The 24,925-nt window shown below is 39.6% G+C and overlaps 1 protein-coding gene across 1 annotated transcript in view; it reads left to right on the top strand.

Annotated features, from left to right (window-relative positions):
- MMP2 (matrix metallopeptidase 2) overlaps positions 1-18,600 on the top strand; it is a 44,416-nt gene extending 25,816 nt beyond the window's left edge. Inside the window, exons 9-13 of the mRNA XM_065416329.1 lie at positions 2,404-2,533; positions 8,863-8,999; positions 11,445-11,604; positions 15,900-16,009; positions 18,497-18,600. Coding sequence (XP_065272401.1) covers positions 2,404-2,533; positions 8,863-8,999; positions 11,445-11,604; positions 15,900-16,009; positions 18,497-18,600 — 641 coding nt within the window. The remainder of the gene's footprint in view (positions 1-2,403; positions 2,534-8,862; positions 9,000-11,444; positions 11,605-15,899; positions 16,010-18,496) is intronic.
- The last annotated feature ends 6,325 nt before the right edge of the window (positions 18,601-24,925 follow it).

The raw sequence follows: 24,925 nt of genomic DNA on the forward strand, positions 1-24,925 counted from the left end.
AGATGCAAATTTCCATTTCCTTGGCTGCCTCACTCAAGATATTGTTAGTGTTCCTACTTCCTATTATGGCTCAATTCAGTAACAAGCAGCCACTTACGCTTCTGAGCTGTGAAAGCCCCAGAGCAGCATAGGTTAATCCCAAATCTTTAGGTGGAACTTTCAAAGGCCCTCTCTCTCTTTGGCTATGAAACGCCATGCTGGGAATTGTGGGATACCTGCTCTCTAACATGTAGTCCCTAACTCCGGGCTCATGACCAGGTGTCAGGGATCTATAATCACCTTGCCCTACATATTGCTAAAGGGGTGGGCTATCCTGACTAAATGGCAGAGGGCAGTGCAAGGGTCCTGGTATGGACCCTCCCCACTCTCCCCACCGCAGCCCTGGGGGAGAGGAGCTCTCTCGTTCTCCCTGCCGCAGCCGCAGGGCAGGAGGAGTTCTACCTTGTTCATTAAGGAGACACTCCCTAGTCTTAGAAGCTGGTGATTGCTGGTGCTGGTTAAAATGAAAATAAATTGTGCTGGAGGGACAAATTGCTTTTCATGAGTGTCTTGTCTCCACTCTGCTCAATTTAGTGATTATTCTCCACATGATAGATGTTTCTTGTTATTTCCTGATACGTTTCAGAATGATATGTGAATAATAAACCTCCTCACCTGATTGATTTATTGATGATGGACCAGAATTTACGAGTATAATGTGTAGTGTGTTACCTCTATCACCGTCCTATCAATCAGCCAACGATTTAGGCTGTACAACAGGAAAAACAATTGTAGATAATGTGTGGAAGGTGATAGCTGTATATACCAGATGTTTCTTGTGATTTCTGTGGGGAAGAAGAGGATATCAGATATTTGTATTCTGCGTTCATGTTTAATATTTATTTATTTTTCTCCAGAGATCATTTTAGCATATATTGCATGGTGGTGGTTTTATGACTTTGATCAGTTAAAATCCATTCAGTCTATAGACTTGCTAAGCTACCATGTAGGGATGAAAATATCTCTGAATATAAGGCTGCTGATCAGTTTGAAAGGATCATATCATTTCTCTAGCCGGGCTTCTTGGTTTTCTAACTGCATCACTTCTTAATTACTGGTGCCTTGATTCTGTAGTTCTGGAAACCTTAGGAATGCTAATAATAATACCAAATAATTACCAGATATAAGTTCTTTATTCAAAAACGTGACTTTGATATTCATTTTTTCCAATTCTTGGGGTCTTTAATTGAAATTATTTAATCATTTGTGTAAAGTCTGAAGAGACCAACCAAGATTGGACCTCATTGTGCAAGGTGCTGCACATAAACATGTAAAAAATATCCCTGCTTGGAATATTTTACAATCTAAATAGACAAGACAAAGGGATGGAAGCAGAAAAGGATGCAGCATACTACCAAAAGATTGGGAAGTGAGACACAGTAAGGTTAAGTGATATTCACAAGTTCATAATTAAAAGACTCAGAATGTAACCCAAGTCTCTTAAGTCACAGGCCTAAGCCTTAACCAGAAGACCATCCTTCCTGCGTCTTTAACTAACTAAAGTAATACTTTAACTCAAAGAACTTTCCATTTTTGTAAACAAACTTGTATTTTGCTTTTGGGATTATTGTTCATTACACATTTTCTAGCATTATTCAGAGCTACATCAAATCAGCTGGAGTCACGTTTTGTTTAATGATGTAAAACCACCTGATTGCTAAGGAGCAGCCAGATGCTACACCAGGCAATGCAGCCGCGGCCAAATAACAAAACAAAATAAAATCCAACAGATGGCAAAGTGCATGTTTTGAAGAGAACATTTTGATTCTTAATGAAGGGAGAAAGGCTACAAATGGCTCAAAATGGGTATTTATGACTTGCAAACTATTAGCAGGCTGGAAAAATTGCAGTACAAAAAGCTGGTATGTATAGTACTCTTTATTCAGAATTATCTGCACATCAGCTCAGATACCATGGCATACACTGTTTTAAGAAACTTTAGTTTGTTATATTTTAAACTACCCCATCACTGGGCAAAAAAATTCTCAAAGTTAATAATTGTAAATTGCTAACAAAAATTGTCTGTCCTGAAAATCTTCCAGACTAAATAGACTAGATCAACTATGGGTAGGAGGGGAAATACAGGTACATAGAAATGACATGTCTTGACAAAGCTCACACGGCAGGCTAGTGGCAATGCTGGGAATAGACTCCTCCCACCCCAAGACCTTCTGAGTCCTAATCTAGTGCCCTGTCCACTGAACTACACAGCCTCTGAAACATTTTCTAATTTCCATCAAATATAACCTCCAAACAACTGAAGTGATTGTTTCCATTAAATGATTTATAGCAGTTTGGGGTCTTCACATTATTAGAACAACAATACACTCAAACATTAGAGTATAAATCTGTTCTTTGTTGTAGGAGGATCCACTGATTTTGGGCCAGATCCAGCTCCAACGCTTGGACCAGTCACCCCAACGTTATGCAAACAAGACATCATATTTGATGGTATATCCCAAATTAGAGGAGAAACCTTTTTCTTCAAAGACAGGTAAGTGAGAGACATTGCTTAGTGATAAGAGGCTGCCATAAAAAAAGATGGAGAAAAGTTGTTTTCTCTTGCCACAGAGGGCAGGACAAGAGGCAATGGGTTCAAACTACAACATAGCAGATTTAGATTAAATCTCAGGAAACAATGTAAGAACAGGAGGACAATGGAACAGATGCCTAGGGTGGTTGTGGAAGCTCCTTCACTGGAGGTTTTCAAAAGGAGGCTCTAGCCAACTGTGCATCTTGGCACAGGGTTAGACTAGATGACCCTTGTGGTCCCGTCTTACCCTATGATTCTATGTTTACTTGGAGCAGAAGGAAAGTTTGTGCTATACTGTCAAAGCAATTCTGTAAATTTCTGGTTGAAAACCAGAAAACAAATGTTCTGTTTCAGAACAAAGTGGAAATGATGAAATTTCCCATGGAAGGGAAATCGGGGGTCGGGGTGGGGAAGGTTTAAGAAATAATCTTTTTTGTTTGTTTGTTTGTTTGTTTGTTTAAACGACAGGGAGCCAGGAACCTACAAGTCCCAGGAGCCTCAGATTTTCCCAGGCTCTCTTCTGCAGGTTTGGGAGGTTTGTCTAGAGCTGGAACTACCAAGGGCTTCCAGGCTCCCATTTCTGCAGTAGCTTGGGCTCTGCCACAGGGAGCCTGGAAGCTCTGGGGTCCCCGACTCAAAGACAGTCTGAATGGCAGGGGTGCTCCTAGAGCCACTGGCCTTGGGAGCCTGGACTTCCCAGCAGCACGCCAGGCAAGGTGGCAGGAAATCAGGCAGGGCTCCATTGGAACCCACTTATGTTTTGCCAGAAGATCATTGAAACAAATATGTTTCTGCAAAATAGTTCAGTTTTGATGACTCAGTAATGAAAAAACGTTTAGCCAGCAAACTCCCAACCAGCTCTAGTTGGGGGAGTATAAACAGCACTCTTGTGCTCCCCCCGCCTCCCCATTGCTTGGTTACACCAAACATTCTCTGGCTAGAGCTAAGGTTCTGAACATGTGCATATAGTGTGAGTGTGAGTGTGAGAGTGAGAGTGAGAGAAACGCAAACACAACAGCTCAGATTTAGGACCAGAAAGTGAACCTGGCCAAACTATCAAATGGAACTGACCCATCCAATTTCAGTGTCTGCGAGTTGCAAAAAGTAACACAGAATAAAAGAGTGAAAAGTACACTCATTGCTCGAATAATCCAATGTTTTATTATTGCCACCAAAACAGAGAACTGTATTACACAGGAGAGTAGACTAAATAATCATAATGGCTCTTTCTGGCCGTAAAATCTATGAACTCAGCATATGTGTTTATGTACATGATATGTGTGGGGGAGTATATATGTGTGCACATTCACACTCATTTGTGCTTGAGTAAATTCATTTTAGAAATTATGCTTTTTAATAATAGCTAAAAATGTAAAAATGAATCTCACTTGTTTAAAAGAAGCAGACTTCCTTGTTTAAAACTGCTCATGCAGTGCTGTAAAATATGAAATTGGCATGAATCAGAATGTCAATGGTTATATTATAAACCAGATAAACAGGCACAAAGGCCATTTTTCCAGCAGTACTGGAAACCACAACAGCTATGTGCTCTGCTGAAACACAAGAGACTTGGATGCACTGAACAGAACTAAATAACCAAACTGGGCATGCTCACAAAATATCTGCCGTGGAGCTTCCAATCTCAGGCCATTTAATAATCATTTGTGCCTGCTGGTGTTGTATGCCCAGAAATGTCCTCCACGTTTAATTTTCAGCTGGAACACTTATGATTTTCTGCGAAATAATATTGCCTAAGCCATGTTCTTTGATCATCCTTTCACAGAAAAGAGCAGAAGGGAGAGGCAAGCTCTCGGGGCCTGATTCATCACTATGTAACTCCACTGGTATAACTCGAATAATTCAATGGATTTACTCCCAATTTACATGCATGTGAGATCAGAATCAAGGGCCAAGGTATGGGAGGTTAACTTTTGCTCTGTTACTGGGTTTCTGGTCAAGTAACAGAGACTGGGGTGACAGATGGAGAAGAGAGGAACACAGTAAAGAGACTATGGGCAGGTCTTCACTACCCGCCGGATCGGCAGGTAGTGATCAATCTATCTGGGGGTCAATTTATCGCGTCTAGTGTAGACGCGATAAAATCGATCCCCAGTCGTGCTCCCCGTCGACTCCGGAACTCCAGCTTGCGAGAGGCGGAAGCGGAGTCGACGGGGGAGCGGCAGCGATCGACTCACCACCGTCCTCACGGCCAGGCAAGTCGACCTAAGATATGCCGACTTCAGTTACGCTATTCGCATAGCTGAAGTTGCGTATCTTAGGTCGACCCCCCCCCCCCGCTAGTGTAGACATGGGCTATGAAGAAAACTCCCGCTGAAGCTGCTTTGTAGTGCTATCGGTATAAGAGGCCTCAGGAGATTTCCCTTGGGAAGGAATCTCTGCTGGCATTGGGGCACTTAGAAGCTCTTGTGCTATTCCTATCAGGCCCCCAAAAAGTAGGTGTGGCCAGGGCTTCCCTACAATCTGGTGATGTGCAGCTGCCAGAAAAGTCCCTTGTGGGCTGTGAGCAGTTGCACAAGCAGTCCATGGAGGGCAAACATCGCAGAAAGCCACCTTTGGACCATTCCATGCCTGAGCTGCAAAGGGCTGGACCCCAGGACCCGAATCACTTCCTGTTTACCATACACAGGGCACACACTTCTGCTAGCCTCGATATTTGAGGGCAACCCTTAGCTCAGGCTTCCTTTTAGCTAAACACATGGCCTTTCAATAAAGTCAATCACCTTTAAACAAAACAACAACGACAAAGTTTAAATGCAGGGGGGGGAAATCTGTGGAGTCAAATTTGTTGCATTGCACAAAAGTAACTTGATACATTTGCAAAACCTGCCTGACTGGGGGCTAGCTCATACCATTTCTGAATTGTGGTATTAAAATTGATACTCCAATGCCATATGTATCATTTTTAGGGCCCAATTTTCAGCCATGCCCCAAGCCAGCTTCCATTTTTGCCAATGGAATATTGCTGGAGTAAACAGGTAGTCATTTAGGCCCAGGATTTTAAAGGTATTAATGTGTTCAGCATTGCGACACTTAACTGACTTAGCAGTCTAAGTACCATTTTCAAAAGAGATTTAGGCACTTAGATTCTAAGTCCCTTTGCCTTTCAGGTCCTGATTCAGGAAAGCACCTTAGTACTGCACTGGATATTAATATTCCACAAAAATACAGCCATAATTATTTTCTGGCACAAATGGAATTCACAAATAGAGGTCATCTCTGAAAACAGATCCTACTAAAAACAGTTTCCCAGCCTTTAAAATCCAAGATTCCTGAAGAAATTTCCATTCAATGTCCTGGGAAAGAGAGAGGAGGTTGTCAGGTGTATAAATATACCATACTTCAATTTCCTTATGTAGGGCACCTCTGCTGAGCCCAGCAACAGTCTCTTGCAGTTCCTCTCCACCTGTCTCCCCTCCTTTCTTTGTTTGCCAGCTGCTAGTGGTAGTGCAAGTCATAGCATTAGTGTAATCAACAATTGCCTTGCTTTAATCAACTATATTATTCACATAGGTCTCTTGCACTTGAAACTCACGTGCAAGTATTATGAATGTGTATATACAAGGCATCAGCTGTGACAGGTCAACATTTTATAATATACAAAATCATAGGGAAATATGAAATTCAACATGCAGTCGGAATAATTTAATTGTTCCAAGAACAATATAAAGACTAAAACAAATTGTTCAAACTGACTCATACTTTATCTAACATTCAGCAAAGAAAGGGTGTGACTATTTATTTGGTTTACTTTGGAATTCATTCCCCTATCAGTCTCCTGGATTTCCCAATATTAGAGGAGAAGGCAGAAAACAACCTTGTGATCCATTTCTGGAATTAATAACCCTGAATCATGGGGCCTGTGACTTTTATGACTCACCCACCTTAATAATAAAAATGACCAAAGAATCCAATTTTTATATCACATAGATATAAGACTGAGAGAGGACTAAGGAGAAAGACTAGATGAACTCTTCAAAGCAAAGGGTTTTGTTTTTGTTTTTCCTCTCCATACAGATGTATGTAGAATCAAGAAATGAGGGAAGGGAAATACTGTGCATATGTGCTACTCTACATAAGCAAGAGGTCCCATATTAAAAGACCTGCTAGTCTTTCCAATGAGGATGTATGAAGCAATCTTATTAATTAGTAGAGCCGGGAGGAAATTGGAATTTGTGTTCAGTGGGAAATTCCAGCATTTAGAAATTTGTTTTCATTCAATTGGAACAAAAAGTTTTTTTGAAATTTCCTGCAAAATGAAAAGTCCAAATAATTTAAATTCAAATCCACTGAATCATTTTGTTTCACAAATGTAAAAACATAATATATTAGATGCATTATATGTATATGTAATATACAATATTAAATTAATATTTAATGTAAAAGTCTAAACAAAATGTTTCAACATTATTGAAATGAAACAAGAAAGTTCATTTCTTCTCTTTTGCCATTGAATTTTTTGCTGGAATCAACACGTAACCACAAAACATATCACTTTTGACTAAACTGCATTTTCCAACAGAAAACTGTGTGTCAAAAATATTTTGATGGGCTCCATTCAGTAGAGATGGGCTTGAACCACATCCCTGCTTTCGAACCCTTCTGGGCTCTGGGAGGTTTAGAATCCAAATGTGGATATGGATCACTGGCCCTTTTCTCTGATTAGAGCCTAAATTTGATCCAAACTTTGCAAAGGGGAGCAGAGCCACTAATATGGATCAGAATTCTGCAGCTTAGGCCCTTCTCTAAGGATAATCATTTATTAAAAGCTATATATGTAGTGGCAGATATGTGTTACATGGAGTTCCTTATGTCACATGTGATCTGCTTTTCTGTGAAAGAAAAGAAGCATATAATAGGCAATAGGAAAAGGACCTTTTTCATATAGTGTATCAGTAAATTTGCTTTTTTGTGTGTCTCCTGCTATAGCTACTCTGACGACTTCTTCGTTAAAAATAAATATGAAATTGATGTTTATATCAATGAAAAATAGAACACATTAAGACATCATTATTATGGTTATTAAGACCATATCTCAAGTTATATCTAACAAAACTTTTGTAAAAAAAAAAAAAAAAAAAGAGGAAAAGTAACATACGTTTAGCCATTTGCTGTCTTGCTCATATCAGCTACTACACCCTATTATCATAATTATTTAATTTTAGAAATGAGACGAAAAACTATCGTACTTACAAATACATATTAAAATGCTCTAAATTTGTGTCCTTGCTAGCTCCATTTGTTGATAGTCAGATTTCAACTGATGGTGGTACAGCAATCTATAAAGGCAATTTAGGGCCTGATCCTGCAATTTTTAGGCAACACTGAAATACAATTTCAGTCTCTGAGAGTTTCATGAGAAAAGGATTCCAGTTAGGGGTGAGAAAAACTGGCACTTTTTTCAGCTTCTACTTTTCAGAATGATAAAAGCTGGATTTGACCTGATAATTAGTTTACTAGCTACCAGCTAAACTATGTTGCAACAGGGCTTCAGCTAGCTTGTTGATTTTTCATCTTAAAAATTTGGCAAACTGCTATAAGCTTTTGTTCTGTTGTGGCGGGGGGGGAGAAAAAGGCTGTTCCTTCAACAGGGGAGAAAAACAGTAGTGCCTTTGTTAATATCAAGTGCCATCTACACAATGCACTGACATTGAAAGATAATTAGTTTTTAAAATCTTAAATCAAATGAGGATACTGCTTGTACATAAAATAAGCATTTCTCTAATGAACATTTTTAATGTTTAAGGTTTCTCTTACAGCCAAGCTCACTTCCCAGCTGCTTGATATATAGTTATTCGATTTGAACTTTTAGTCTCTACAATAATAATTGCAAGAGCAATTCATGGAATGCAAATGTCTGCATTTGTCAAATGCTTGTCCATCTGCTCCATACACAACAGCAGGATAACTGTAATCATGTAACTGCCTTGTAAATGGTTTTATTTGTATAATTGAAGCACAGAATACATTTTACTCTGGCGCAAGAAGCAACATGAACCCTTCAGCCATCAATCTACTTCATTTCAGTGGGGTTCCGGCGGGCGGCAGATTATGCAACCATTTCATTAGCATGCTGCAGGAGGATTCATTTAACCTCTCAGGCACAGTTTTGAACGTATAGCCAAGCAGTTATAAGTTTGTGCTGCTGTTGCTAGACCATGTGAGAGCATGTGCGTGTTCAGGCACATATGCCTTTGCCAGATATGATGAGAAACAGATGTGCCGATGAATCAGTTCATTGTAAAGCCTGTGCCATTTTCTGTTCTGTTCAGATTCATGTGGAGGACTGTAAACCCCCGAAATAAACCCACAGGTCCCTTGCTTGTTGCTACATTCTGGCCAGAGGTGCCAGAAAAAATTGATGCTGTCTATGAGGCCCCTCAGGAAGAGAAGACCGTGTTTTTTTCAGGTATTGGTTTGAAGTTGTAAACATAGCTTGCATAAGCGCTGCATTCAAATTCAGTCTTCTAAATGCTACGCTGGATGAGGGAAATGTACCTCTGAGGGCAGCCATATCAGATCTGTTATGAATGTCAGATTTCAGCTATTCCTTTCCTAGAACTAAAGGTCCAGAACCTGCAAGGTGTTGAGTACCCTCCACTGCCATTAACCCACTGGGAGCTGAAAGGCTGTTAGCGTCTTGAAAGAAAAGCTCAGCAATATGCAGAATTGATTCACTCTATGTGAATGCTGGCATTTCACTCACACTGAATGTCACACTTCACTTTGTCCAGGTCACCCTCATTGTCAGCTACAGGATCAGTACAGATCACTTCTCTTTGAGAATCTTAGACTTAATTCCATTCCTTTCCATGTTCTCCTGCTACACCTCTACTGCCTGTCAAAGACAAACTCCTGCTCTGCATTCCGGGAGTCTAACTTGGATTACTCATCAGGCAGAGAGGATGCACGCGGGCATGCTAGCTAGCTTGATGGGAGAGGATAATAATAGATACAAATTAGTATACTATCCATTTTAAGTCAGTCGTATATATGCTCCAGCTAGCCTAGCCAAACTACTGCAGCTGGGAGGTTGTTTTCAATGTTTGGAAAACCGAGCCAGCCAAAACTATCCTCCAGAATCCACTGCAACATGACTAAACATCTCCAACCATGTAAAAAACACATGGTTGATGCTGCTGTACATTTTCTGCAAGGGGGGGAAAGTATTGTTAATTTATTCCCCATGTTTGATTGGCTATTGGAGTTAAGCTACATGGTAAAAAATAAAAACTCAGCACAGTCAAAATGCGTTGATATGCCATCTCCAGTAAATATTATTGTTAGTTGTGGGGGATTTTGGAGATTTTATTTTGTTTGGTTTGGTGTCGTTTTTTGTTTGTTTTGTTTTTTGCAGGGAAATGCAATTGCTTTAGAAAAATTCTAAACAGGAAAGGCTAGCAAACGCTAAAAGATCAGTAGGAAACTGCCTCTAGCCCAAGTACCCTAAAATCCTTTGTACAGGAGCATCCACATTTTGCTTCTGAAAGGCCATGCTGGTAACTTACAGGATGGAGAAGATTATCCTGGGAAGCAGTGACTATGAAAAGATTTGGGGGTTGTGGTGGATAATCAACTGAACACGAGCTCCTAGTATACTCTGTGGCCAAGATAGCTAATGCAATTCTGAGATGCATAAACAGGGGAATCTGAAGTAGAGCAGAGTCTATGAGTACCTACACGAGGAACAAATATTTAATAATAGGCTCTAGTCTAGAAAAGAAAGGTATAACCCGATTCAAGTTCAAGCTAGGCACATTCAGACTGGAAATAAGGAGTACATTTTCCATGGTGAGAGTAATTAAGTATTGGAACAATCTAATCTGAGCATGGTGGGTTCTCCATCACTGACCATATTTAAATCAAGATTGGATGTTGTTCTAAAAGCTCTGCTCTAGGAATTATTTTGAGTTAGTTCTATGGCCTGTGTTATACAGGAGGTCAGACTAGATTATCACAGTGATCCCATGTGGCCCTGGAATCTGTGAATCTATGAGTTTGCCAGGAAGTTCAATGTTGCACCTTACACCTTTCTCGTGTTATATAACTTAGTTCCAGATCCAACTCCTAGTGAAGTCAATGGAAAGCTTTCTGACGTTCACAATTATTGTAATATAATTATGGCCAATAGACATATTCTCTCATGGCGAAAGCTTCCGTGGTCACCGGTGGATAATTTCACTGGAGTCAATGGAAATATTCACTGAGTAAGATACCAAACAATGTAAAGGTTGCAGAATTTGGCCCTTTGATTTGTATTTTGGGTCATATTAGAAATCAAGGACCACAGAATCAGGGCCTTTTAAAATGGAGATATAGACGACCACTTAATATGTGATATTCTTGTATCTAACTTGATGGATGAATTGAAATTTCTGAAATAAACAAACCACAGATACATGGAGAGGGTGGGTGTGGGCAGGATATAGGCTGCATTTGGCCTGCTTTAAGACTTCATCATCCAACCAGATTATCATTGTTAATTATTTGTATTACAGTAAACCCAGCTGACAGCAAGGCCTATGCATGCTCATAGTCAGAGGCACCCACTGTCCCAGAAAGTTTACAATCTAAATAGACAAGCCAGATGACAAGTAGGAGGGGAAACAGAGGCACAGACTGGGGAAGCTATATGTCCAAAGCCAAGCATCAGGTCAATGCCAGAACCAGGAACAGAACCATAATTCCTGAGCCTCAGTGCAGTGCTCTGCCTGCTGGAACACACAGTTTACTAGTAATATAAGCAGGATGATAAAAGATCCTATAAAGTGTCACAAAACAGAAATAGCTTTTTCAGTTAATCCACTTTGTAACAGAGTTAACTACCATGTAACTAAGTGTTTTTCCCACTTAGGAAATGAGTACTGGGTTTATTCAGCCAGTACTTTGGAGAGAGGATATCCAAAGAAACTCACCAGTCTGGGGTTACCTCCCGAGGTACAACACGTCAATGCAGCTTTTAACTGGAGCAAAAACAAGAAGACATACATTTTTGCAGGAGACAAGTTTTGGAGGTGAGACACATTACAGTTAAGGTGGTGAGCCCTTAACTAAGCTCACAGCTGTTGTGGTGGATACTTGTTCTCATTTAGGCTCAGGTGTTTGCTGCAAAATGTTTTGCCAGACAAGAGCCTAAAAAGATTATATCCCTTGGCAGCACAGAAACAAGGTGGTCAGGTGACAAGGCCTGGAATAAATCTCTGAGATTTTCAAAGGCACAAATAGCAGCTAGGTGAAAGTCACTGGCAGTTAAGCATCTAACTGCCATCTGTGCCTTTGAAAAATCTCCCCTTAAACCACTATTCCTGAAGGGCATTGGCCAGAAAAAGGGGGGGGGGGACAATATAAGGCTAGCAAACTTTGGGATAGCTGCTCTCTAGCCACAGAAATAACAAAGGGCTAACATATTTGCTTTACTTATCTAGTTGGTGCTGAGGGGAGCTGGGCACATCCTGCTGAAATATATCTGTTAATCTTTTGTCAAATCTAAATTTGAAATTTATTTTGACCGCATCTGCAATCCTCTTCATATGTTTTCTATGCACAGCAAGGCAAGCACTCTTTGTAAGGATGTCCACAGACACCCAGAAATACTAGTGTGTATATTAATGTGCCCTAAGAGTCATGTTGGAAATGTCTGTCAGAGAGTTAAAATAATATTATGCAACATAAGTAACCAAAGGCAGAATTCAAATATCATATTCTTATTTTTGTTATTTATCACATATTATGATAGTGCCTAGAGGTTCTAACAAAGATGGGATCCTTTTGTGCTAGGCATAGTAGTTACATATAGTAAATGACAGTTCCTGCACCAAAGAGATTATACTTTAAATAGACAAGACAGACAAAGGCTGGGAGAAATTAAGGATTATCCCCATTTTACAGAAAGGGAATTGAAGCACAGAGAGATTGAAAGACTTGACTAAAGTCATATAGGAAGTCTGTGGCAGATCTGGGGACTGAAACCAGTTTCCTGAAAATTATTCTTCCTTCCCAAATAATCAAAGTAATACTCAAAGAGTTGCACAGCAGGAAGTTTTGGCTAACTTTGTGCTAGAAGGAAAGGACAGCTCCTTCACACCCGTCCCTGTCTAGAAAGTCTAACTGAGTCCTGTGCTAGAAGGAAATGTCTTTAACCGCAGGTCTATGAGTGTGATTGAAAGGTTAGTATCAAATATCTTATGTTGTAGCTGAAGAAAAATGTCTCATTTTATTTTATTTCATGGAGTTGCATGAGTATAACTGTCAGCAGGTTTTGGCACAAAAATAGGTTCTTAAAATTAGTCACCTGTCTGAGTGCTTCACTGAACTGTGGTGACTTACCTAAGGAATAACAGGAGTACTTGTGGCACCTTAGAGACTAACAAATTTATTAGAGCATAAGCTTTCGTGGGCTACAACCCAGAAGTGGGTTGTAGCCCACGAAAGCTTATGCTCTAATAAATTTGTTAGTCTCTAAGGTGCCACAAGTACTCCTGTTATTTTTGCGGATACAGACTAACACGGCTGCTACTCTGAAACTTACCTAAGGAATACACATCAAGAAATTAGTAGAGCTGGGAGCAGAATCCTGACATCCTGGCTCCTGCTTTAATCACAAGGCAGACCTTCCTCGCACATGGAATTAGGGCAGGGTTTGGTTTTAAGAACACACACTTTAAATTTCAGGTAGAAATAAGAGCCATTCATTAATTGACAATATAGAAACAAGGAAAAACCAGGAAGCTCCTACTACAGATGTAATATGTTCCCAAAGTTTCAAGTATTCTTTCAGTGAAATGTAAGCTATATCACATATCAAAGATACATCTAGGGTGCCTGAATCCTTTTTATATGAACAATAATTTCATGTTGTGAACAAAGTAGATGAAGTGTCTTTTTTATATCCTGGTGGCTATGAATTCCTATAAGTACATAAAATATCCTTTCACAGAGGTTACCATTTGAAAGACAAGTATGATTAATTACCTTTGAGAACAGCACTCTTCTTTTCCCCATTATCTGAAAATACAGGCATTGATCCTAAAAAGCAAAAGATTGCTTATCACTCACTTTGAAAATAGTAACTATGCAGCTGATCATGTTTAATGTTTTCAAGTATTTATAATATAGACATTTGTAATACTTCAAATCACAGACCATGAGTTAGCAAAGCTGCTAGTTCCTCCTTAACGCTCACGCTTTTGATTAACTGTACCTTTGGGACTCCAAGAAATTTATCACTCTGATCTCAGACACTATTTCTATCAAAGCCCCTTATCAGTTGCAGTCACTGTAGAATGTATAATTTATTGTTAAGCAACTAAACAGCTTAACTGATTTATATCTGTGTAAAGAAGATAGCAAGCAATCAAAAAACATTTGGGAAAAGGCAACTATGTTTAACACAGACATTATAACCATTAAATATGCAGCTGTTTTATTTTATACAAGTACTCTGCCAGACAGAATCAAAATAACTACTTTACAAAAAGTCCTTTTCATGTCATTATCACAAGCTTTAAACAGAGGTATCAGAATGAAGCCCACTGCCTCCCTTTCAGTGTCTTCATAACAGGATTGGTAAGCCAAGGAGGTTTATTGGGCTGGTGGTGAGGGGAGTTGGTTCATAAATTCCACAGCTAAACTTTTAAAACTTCACTGCAGGATGGTTTAGCCCCCCAAAGTAGGTTTTGCTTAACTAGTAATAAAAAAAAAAGTCATGATTTTAAATCTCTCTCTGAATGTATGGGCTTCATTTTGATCTAAATTACATCAGTATAAATGAGGAGTAACTCAGTCGAAATCAAGAGAGTTTTATGTGTGTAAAACTAGTAAGGGAGAGGAGAATCAGGCTCTGTATAGAACAGGAATATAAACACGTCTGTACAGTATGTGTGTGTAGGAAGTGAAGATGATCATAAAGAGATCAGTCCACTATCACAGTTTAAACTGAGGCTCATTGATGCAGTCCTGTACTGGGGGCATAGGCACATCCATTACTACCATCCCTTGGTAAATCCTGCATACTCTCCTCTCCCCTTCTTCTGGGAATCAGTCAGAGGCTAGGTCTACACTACCCGCCTGAATCGGCGGGTAGAAATCGATCTCTTGGGGATCGACTTATCGCGTCTCGTCAGGACGCGACAATCGATCCCCGAATCGACGCGCTTACTCCACCAGCGGAGGTGGGAGTAAGCGCCGTCGACTGGGAGCCGCGGCAGTCGATTTTGCCGCCGTCCTCACAACAGGGTAAGTCGGATCTGATACGTCGAATTCAGCTACGCTATTCGCGTAGCTGAATTTGCGTATCTTAAATCGACCCCCCCCGTAGTGTAGATGTAGCCTCAGTCCCTAGGTCCATGTGAGGTAGAGAGCCAGGCCATAGCGTCCCTGCCCCCGTGGGGATATCCTGCATCCCGAGGGTCACAGAATGGGATTAGTCCCTGTGCTCCTATGTGCATAGGGACAGTCACTTGTGGATTAACTGTATGTGGGCTATGAAAATGAGGGAAAGGCTTCTTACATCTTTCCTCTCCCTGTGCACAGGCTAGTCTAGAGCGAAGTGCCCAAAGTGAACAAAGCATCAGATCCTCAACTGGTAGAAATCGGCAAAGCTCCAGTCACTTCAAAAGGATGTTAGAAAGTAGATAGAAGTTGAGTGGAGCTAAACTGATTTATACTAGCTGAGGATTTGGCCCCAAAAGTATAACAAATGAAAGTAATTGGGCTGGTTTAAATTCTCTGTTTTTCCAAGCTAAGGTATTACTAGTAGTAACACATTGTAAAGAAGTTTAGCTCTTGTAACCTTTTTATCATCACTGGTAGGGCTGTGTGAAAACAGTGGAGATTTGGGGTGAAAATTCATGCAAAACTATTTATAATTTCATTCTGGGTAATTTTTATGGCTCAAAAATGTAGCTTTGAATGGAATCTTCACAAACTGGCCATTATACATCAAAATGTGCCATTTTGAAAAGTTGCTGGTTGCAGAGCAAAAGTTGATCTTCATTGGAATTACGTTTTGAAGTTTAAAATATGAATTTTGGGAAATTGATGGTGTTGCTCAGAAAAGACTATCTGGGTGAAAGTGAGGTGCATTTTCAGTTCAGAACGGATTGCATTTTCAAACGGAAAAGCTGCAAAAATTCACAGGATTTTCACAAAATTGGACCAGTTTAATCAAACAAACAGTGTGAAAACATGGTTATTGAATTTCACATGTGAATGTTTTGTACAGCCACAATTACTGGTGACTTCCTGAAAGGTAGTGTCAAATGTTACAATTAAATAAAGACATGTGATTATGGGGTGTTATCTTCTGCAGGTACAATGAAGTAAAGAAGAAAATGGACCCTGGGTTCCCTAAATTAATTGCTGATGCTTGGAATGGAGTTCCAGATAACCTAGATGCTGTGCTGGATCTCAGCGGAAGTGGTGAGCGGTCTGGCATAAGTCATTATAGAACTTCCCTTCAAGTGTGTATTGCCCTTGTCTACTTCTGGACTTCCTGGAGACATTCATTTCTAGTGGTTAATGAACATGCAGCCACTCAATCATTCTGCTTGGCATGCTGCCAGCTGAAAAAAGTTTTTCAGTTAAATATCCCATTGCTCTCAATTTATTCTTAAAGAAAAATATTTAGGAATTATTACGTTTCCTGAACGTTTCTGGTTCCTGTAAAAAACAACCATCCTTTCAAATCAGTACCACTTTCATGCAGTACTTGTATTTAAAAAATCTGCTACCATTGATATTGAAAGTATTTAAGCTCCCCTGACACCTGTCCCTGGGAAAGGAAGTCTCTTAGAAATAGAGATTTAGTAGCAAAGGAATCCTTTGATTTTTAGTTCTCATTTTCCCTTTTTAGAAATGAGCAAACCAAATTAGATAACACAGTTCCTCCCCATTCCAAACCCATGTTTAAAACGGCCCATTAGAGACCTGGTTGGAGTAGAGATGGGTTTGAGCCATATTGTGGAATATGGAACCCTGGGGGGAGTAAGAATCCAAATATGGAACCCTGAGGGGAGTCAGAAGCCAAGTTTTGCCAACTGGAACATCTCTACTTTGGAGGAGTTTTCTCCACTTTGTTTCATCGTGGATTGGAAGTGGAAGTAATAATATACCTCAGGAAAGGGTCTTCTTCCAGAATACTTGACCAGAACCAGAATGCCAAAAACCTCATGGGGAAAGAGACTTCTCATGAGAAAGTCAGTGCAATGTTAGATTTTGTCTAAACACCTGAACTTTTGAATTGAATACAAATTCTGAACTGTTGGGCACCTACCCAACACTTACCTCATTGTCAATATAATTTGTATACTGGGTCTTCATTTTGTCTTTATGTTTTATATGCCATGTCTTGCGCATGGGTAGCTTGAAGGCCTTAGTTTTTTCTGTCACCTATCCTCTAGGACAGTGTTTCCCAAACTTGGGACGCCACTTGTGTAGGGAAAGCCCCTGGTGGGCCGGGCCGGTTTGTCTACCTGCCACGTCCACAGGTCCAGCCGATCGCGGCTCCCACTGGCCGTGGTTTGCTGCTCCGGGCCAATGGGAGCTGCTGGAAACTGCGCAGGCTGAGGGACGTACTGGCCACCACTTCCAGCAGCTCCCATTCACCCGGAGCGGTGAACCGCGGCCAGTGGGAGCCGCTATCGGCCGGACCTGCAGACACGGCAGGTAAACCAACCGGCCCGGCCCACCAGGGGCTTTCCCTACACAAGCGGCATCCCAAGTTTGGGAAACACTGCTCTAGGAGGTTACAAACCTGTTCTATATGTGGAGGAATGTAAGAGAAGAATCAGTCACACATGGAAGATAAATGTGTATGACTCAGTCCTTAAAGCTTGGACTGGATGTCTGGGTCCAATGCCTCTGCTTTGCACCATTCTCGTGGTGTGAAGCCTGAAAACCAGATTAGCTGCCTTCCTGTGGTTTCTCCTTCTAGTCCCAGATAGGGTCAGCATAAGATCCTCTGACATAAGAAGTGTTCCAAGAGGAAAGGGCGTGACCAGGGAATCCTTGTGCCCATGAGATTTCCCCACATGGCTTCTTGGAATCATGGGTGGCCAGTTAGAGCATGTTCCAGCACTGTTCTAATTCTCCCAGGGTCTGAATCAGACCATGGTAAGCTTCAGGACTGGTAGCTTGGAGCCAACTTTGCTTCTTCCATCTCTGAATGTATCTCAGCTGCAGCTAAGGACCTAGTCCATTGTTTTCAGAAGTGGCCTCCATTTTTGCACTGACAGCTTCCCAGGCACAAGTGTTTGTGAGATGTCACGGAGGTGCCTACCTGGTCGCACCTTCATACCATGGAGCAAAATTTTTAAATGACATTAATTGTGCCAGCAAATATTTGTGCTCACAAAATGGGCTTCATTCAAAATCAGTCCTCCCTTGATATCCACTCTGGATTTCATATACACCTCTACCCCGATATAACGCTGTCCTCGGGAGCCAAAAAATCTTACCGCATTATAGGTGAAACCGCGTTATATCGAACTTGCTTTGCTCCGCCGGAGCATGCAGCCCCACCCCCCTGGAGCGCTGCTTTACTGCATTATATCCGAAATCATGTTATATCGGGGTAGTGGCGTATATATCTATATCTATATATCTATATATATCTATATAGATATATAGATATATATATATAACATATATAAACATATATTACATTTGTATTAATAACTTTATTAAATATATATATAAAGTTATTAATACAAATGTAATATATGTTTATAAAGTTATTAATACAAATGAAATTTTTCTAATGATATTTAGAAGAAATTGTGTTTTGTTTTTAACAGGGTTTTTAAAATTACATCTATTCCTATAGATTTAGCTAAAATAATAAACAAACAAAAACTATTATCAAGAATTGTGTTTTCCATAATATATATCTTTTTTTTTTCTTCACAGGGTACAGCTACTTTTTCAAGGACTGGTATTATCTAAAACTGGAAGCCACTAGCTTGAAGATCGTTAAAGTTGGCAATGTAAAATCCGATTGGCTGGGTTGCTGAACTGTATAAAATATTAATAACCAAATACTTACTCTTTTTGTTATATGCCTTTTCTGTAATTAGAGATAGGTCTGAATGCTAATTAATGGACCAGTCTGGTACTGGTACCAAAACACTAAGTACCAGTACTCTACACTTTCTTTCATCAGATAATTTAAGAGTGTGCACCTCCTAAATATACAAAAGATGTTTACTTACATATCCCAAAAATATGGTACAACTTTCCAATTTTCATGCTAGTCATAGTGATGCTAATAGCAGAATATCCAACACCTTTTATTCCCCTGGTGCCTGAATCAAAATCCAGTGAAGTCAATGGAAACTGACTTCTTTGGACTTTGGTTATGTCCCCTGTGGGGTACCAGTCCCAAATAGGCCCAAATGAGATGTACCAGCAGTGCACTTTGATTTTTTTTTTAAATACAACTCTGAATATAGATGGACTTTTGTCTCAACGCTTGTCACCTTCTTGCAGGTTTTGGTCATCGTTTCCATTTATTTACATAGTCATACAGAAAGACTGTCAAAGGCACAGGTTGCCTCAGGATTTGATTTGTGTTGATGCATGATGGAATCATGGCAAGAAACTGTATTAAAAGTATTGTTTTAAAGTACTTTTTATTTTAATATCTTAGTTAAAATTTAGCAATTTGCTTCATGCACTTTGTTACTACTATCACTTGTTTATATGGACAGAATGACTCAGATTTTTGAGGTCGATGCATTATACATAAAAAGCCAAGTACTAATGTTTAACTTGTTTTATTTTATTTTATTTTGTTTGTTCTCTATAACATTGGGGGGCTTGTTTGTTTATTTGTTGACCTGCTTACTTATACATTGGGCGATGGAAAATTTTCAATCTACTACCTGATGGAATGTTTTTATTCATAAAAAAAAAAAAAATCCCACACAAGAAATGCCAATGATACAAATAAAACCAAATGATGCTGTCAGTGATTCTCATAGACATGCTTCCTTGAATTGTTTGAATTTACAAAGCATTTTGGTAGCATGTTAAATTGAGTGTCTGTCAAAGGAAAGACAATATTAACCCACAACAGAAATGCATATTGGAAGTGTTTAGGAACTCAGGTTCAAATTCTCAGTTGGTGACTTCAATAGAGCTGCACCAATTTACACCAATCGGAAATTTCATAGAATCATAGGGTCAGAAGGGACTGCAAGGGTCATCTAGTCTAACCCCCTGCCAAGATGCAGGATTTGTTGCGTCTAAACTATCCAAGATAGATGGCTATTCAGCCTCTTTTTAATAACCTCCAGTGAAGAAGCTTCTACAACCTCCGTAGTCAGTCTGTTCCATTTTCCTACTGTTTTTACAATTAGGAAGTTTTTCCTGAGATTTGATCTAAACCTGCTATGCTGTAGTTTGAACCCTTTGCCTCTTGTCCTGTGGCAAAAGAGAACAACTTATTTCCATCTTTTTTGTGGCAGCCTTTCAAGTATCTGAAGACCTCTCTCATATCCCCCTTAATCTTCTCTTTTCCAAACTAAATATATCCAGTTCTCTAAGCCTTTGCTCATATGGCTTGAATTCCATCCCCTTAATCATCTTTGTCTTTGCCTCTGGATCCTTTCCAATTTTTCTACATCCTTTCTATACATTGGTGACCAGAACTGGACACAGTACTCCAACTGAGGCCTAACCAGCACCAAGTAAAGCAGTTCTATCACCTCCTGTGACTTGTATGCTATGCCTCTGTTAATGCAACCTAAAATTGCATTTGCTTTTTTTGCAACAGCATCTCATTGCTGACTCATGTTGAGGTTGCCAAGCCAGTTTTCCCCTATTCTGTATGTATGCATTTGGTTTTGGTTCCCTAAGTGTAGCACCTTACATTTGGCCCACAACTGCAGAAGAGAGCACTGTACTTCTACATTTAGCTTCCATGTTTTTCCACTGAAGTAGCCTTTCCAGACAGTTCCATTTGTCCATCAGCCATGTCTGTATTCCCTCAATAGCCTCCTATCACCTTGTCTCTTATTGCCATTGGTCTACAACTTACTTCTCTGGTTAAAGGTCTAAGCAGCCAATGTCTGATGATGTAATTCTGGCATCTGTCAGGAAACGATTGAATAAGATTGGGTATGGCATCTGAGCAAGAGACAAAACACATCACTGCTACAATAGATGGCCTGGCTGATCCCAAAGAGTTCTCCATTCACTCCCGAGTCTCGATTCCAGGCCTTCTTCACAGATATGGAAAGACGCAATTGAATAGCGATGCAAAGTCCCCAATATGAAAAGCAATGCTGGTTGGCCACCAAAAATGAGTAGTGTTTAGTGATTTAAGGTGATTTTAATTTAAATGGACAAACCCCACATACTGTTAAAAGAGAACACTGAGAATATACAAAAAAGCACAGAGGCCAGTTGTTAACATGCGGTCATCTTTGTCACAATTTATCACACACATCTTATTATCTACTGTTGATTGATATAATGTGATTTTAAAAAAATCTCACAAAAGGAAACAACATGCAAAAACATCTTTTCCCAATCATCTGGGGAAGTAAAATTGAACTGAAAACTAGAATTAGCACTGCCTGTTGGGGACCAAATACTGTCTAATGTGCAGAAAGTGGTTTAGTAACTTCTCAGACTTTTTGGAGGGCCCAGAACAGAGCTCTTATGGTTTGTGCACGCATCTAGTGTATAAATCCATGGTCCCAAACAGGACACAAACTACCAGCTAACTCTGGCCCCTTTAGCATTGGGGCTCAAAAATAGCCATTCATCCAAAGCCACGGGCCTCTACAGTTTGAGTAAAGGTAAAATCTCTACTAGCTGCAGTATGATTAGGACTATATCCTCTGTAGGCCAGACATTTGAGGTCTGACATTTTATCCAGGAGGAAGTGATTATACACAGAGTTAGGCAGAAGATTTTAATCTGATAGATTTGAGGTTCCAGGAGTTTTTGTTGCAGTGTTTTGCAGGTTTTTAAAAAATTGGGTGCAACCATTTTGTATTGGAAAGTAGTGATTCTAAAAGGAACTTTAGGGGTCATGGCAGATAACCAGCTGAACATAAATCCCCAACACAATGTAGCGGCTAAGAGATTGTGATTTTTGGATTATAAACAAGGGAATATTGAATTGTATTGTAATTGTATAGAGCATTAGTGGAACCATTACTGGAATACTGTGTCTAGTTCTTGTGTCCACACTTTAAAAAGAATGTTGAAAAATTAACAAGTGTTCAGAAAACAACTACAAAAATGGCCTGAGATCTGGGACACAAGTCTTACAGTCAAAGACCAAAGAAACGACTTGATCACAATCTGTAAGTACTTACATGGGAAGATTTCTGATAGCAGAGGGACCTGTAATCTAGCAAAGACATAACAAGATCCAATGGCTTGCAGCTGAAACTAGACAAATTCAGATTAGAAATAAGGTGCAAATTTTTAACCGTGAGAGTAATGAACCACTGGAAAAAACAGACTTAGGAATATAGTGGATTGTCTGTCACTTGAAGTCTTTAAACAAAATGGGTTGACTTTCATTAAGAAATGATCTAGCTTGATTTAGAGTTTATGGCCTGTGTGATGCAGGTGGTCAGAAGAGATTATCATACTGGTACCTTCTGGCCTTAAAAATCTATGAAAGTTGGTGTCAATGCTTTTTTTCTGCACCCATAGAGGAAAAAATATAAATGGTATGATTATTTTAAAAGCATAAGAAATCTGGTATCACACTATGGACTACAATATTTTCTTTCTTCCGTTAAGCTGGGAGCAATCATTTATCTAATTAACTCTTAGTATAGGTAGAAGTCCAACAGATGGGATTTTTAGAAACCATATGAAACCTAAATGTTGCTTTTCCTAAAGAATGTCTAATTTGGTCACAGTCAATCCATTTAAGTTTGTTTAAACTGAAAAACAGAGGGATGTGACTTAGAAATAGAGTAAGAAATATTAGAAATAAGCATGTAAATCTGGACAATGCTCAACTTGTTGATCACTAGTATTTGACAATACTGGTCTGGCTCTAATACAATGGTTCTCAACCAGGGGGCCCACTGGGAGGGCCGCAAGCAGGTTTCAGGGAGTCCGCCAAGAAGGGCTGGCATTAGACTTGCTGGGGCCCAGGGCAAAAAGCCGAAGCCTGAGCAACTTAGCTTCACAGGACCGCCTCTGGCGTGGGGCCCCAGACAGTTGCCCTGCTTGCTACCCCCTAATGCTGGCCCTGGCTTTTATATGCAGAAAAACAGTTGTCACACAGACGGACCGTGGAATTTTTATAGCATGTTGGGGGAGGGGAGGTCAGAAAGGAAAAGGTTGAGAACCCCTGCTCTAATAAACTCTCGTACTTGTTGCAATAAAATTAGGGTTGTGATTAAAGGGCATTTGTTGACGAGACTAGCCAAAGAAATGAATGGCTTTGTACAGTGTTTTTGTTTAAGAGGGATGAACAAAAAGTCTCTCTTATTAGAGGTGCTTTAGACCAATTGTAGTGTTGCTCCTATTAGTATACCTGTATCCCTGCTTTTAAAAAAAAAAATCACATGATTAAAAAAAATTTCTAAATATAAGAACAAATCTCCAGGGAATTGATATCTGCCTGTATAATTTTTTGCTTTTAGAAACCCTGATCTATTCATATGAGAATGGTTTGAAAATCAGATGTCTTCTTTGTTTACTTCAGGGTCATGGATGCATGCAGCTTCCCAGATTAGCCTCTCACTTCCTGTGTAGAAGTCAAGTCTATTAATTAGGCTGCTTCCTATCAAAACAAAACAAATCAAAACAAAACAGGTCCACCCTGGATCACCATTTCTTGCCCTGCAATACTCTCAAATACAATTCTGAATCTTTGTGACCTGTTAACATGGGCTGATAAAGTCAACATGTTGGATAATTAACACACTTCAAGGAGCAACCTAGACTAATTTTGCATTGTTCAGTGTCTGAAGACTCCATATTTTCAAAATAAGCCATATGCACAATGAATCTATGAGAGATTTTATAGAGAATGGCTTACAGAGAATGAAACAAAGTGAAAGTAAGGTTATGTTGCAGATGAAATTAGAGCAGATGGACTGGCAAAGAATATATCAGGCTATATTGCAGATAGAGTGGCAAAGAATATATTCAAAGAGATACTCAAAGACAGGCTGCCATAAATGAATGTTAGTTTGAGCCATCAGAATAAAGCCTATCCTACTGAAAAACCTGCTAAAACAATTTGAAGAATTAAAATGGAGATGCAGACTGAAATTCACATATATACGGCACAGTACAGACTTGGTTACAAGTGCTGGTGGGCAAACCACAAAAGACATGGAAGATTGGTGTGGTTTGGTTCAGATAATCACCCGTGAATAGATCTAGGCATTCAATTGGATCTAACTTTAGTCCAAACTACACATCTGATTTGTATAATCCAAAGTTAAATAGAGCATTAAAATTGAATTAGTGCAGCAGTAGGATATGGAACACTTAGTTACATTGCTAAACTCTTTGCTAGCACACTCTTCGTATGCACAAAGCTGTAAAATGCAATGGTTGAGAGATTTCTGAAACACAACTCAAAAGAAAGTTTATATTGCAAATCTCTATCCTCCAGCTTTCAAACTCTGCTGACATTTTCTGTGCCTAAGTAACTGAAAGGTGTAGGAAGCTGAATAGTGAGCAAGTGAGGGAGTTGGGTTTTCAAACATGGATGCCTAAACTACCCTGACTTTGGCCAGTCAAATCACATGACTTGTGAATGCCCATTTTAAATGCTCAGCTACAGAATTTGACCAGCATTTACAGGTGCCCATTTCAATACTGGGTCCACAGTCAAAAATGAAATAAAGTAAAAGGTTCCATACTCCATTGATTCTCTCTTATTATAACTTTCCAGGATATCAACTTCAGTGACAAGCTGTAACTTGAGGATGCACCATTATTAGTTTCATCCCTATCACTTACTTAACCAGAGCATCTAGGAGAAATCTCCACATACAGAAAATCTCATAAATCCTGAGGAGGAATTCGGGTCTTCCTGTGGGTTCTCCAAAAGCTAAGCTTTCATTATAAAATTAAAAAAAAAAAACTTTCTGATGTCGAAGACAATGGTTTTGTCTCCTTAATGAGACAATTGTAGTAAAATAAATTATTTCTCTCAGATACCACAGTGATGAGCATGGTATAAACCTCTTTAAAATAGAATATCTCAATTAACCATAAAGTCCAACTATGGTCACTTAAATACCATCATTGTTAATCACTTCACTGTTGATTGTCCAGCACTCCATAAATACCAACTCAAAATTCATCCAGTATGGCTAGATGCACAGTATCTTGATGGTC

Source organism: Emys orbicularis, chromosome 14 (genome assembly GCF_028017835.1).
Source record: "Emys orbicularis isolate rEmyOrb1 chromosome 14, rEmyOrb1.hap1, whole genome shotgun sequence".
Taxonomy (NCBI): domain Eukaryota; kingdom Metazoa; phylum Chordata; order Testudines; family Emydidae; genus Emys; species Emys orbicularis.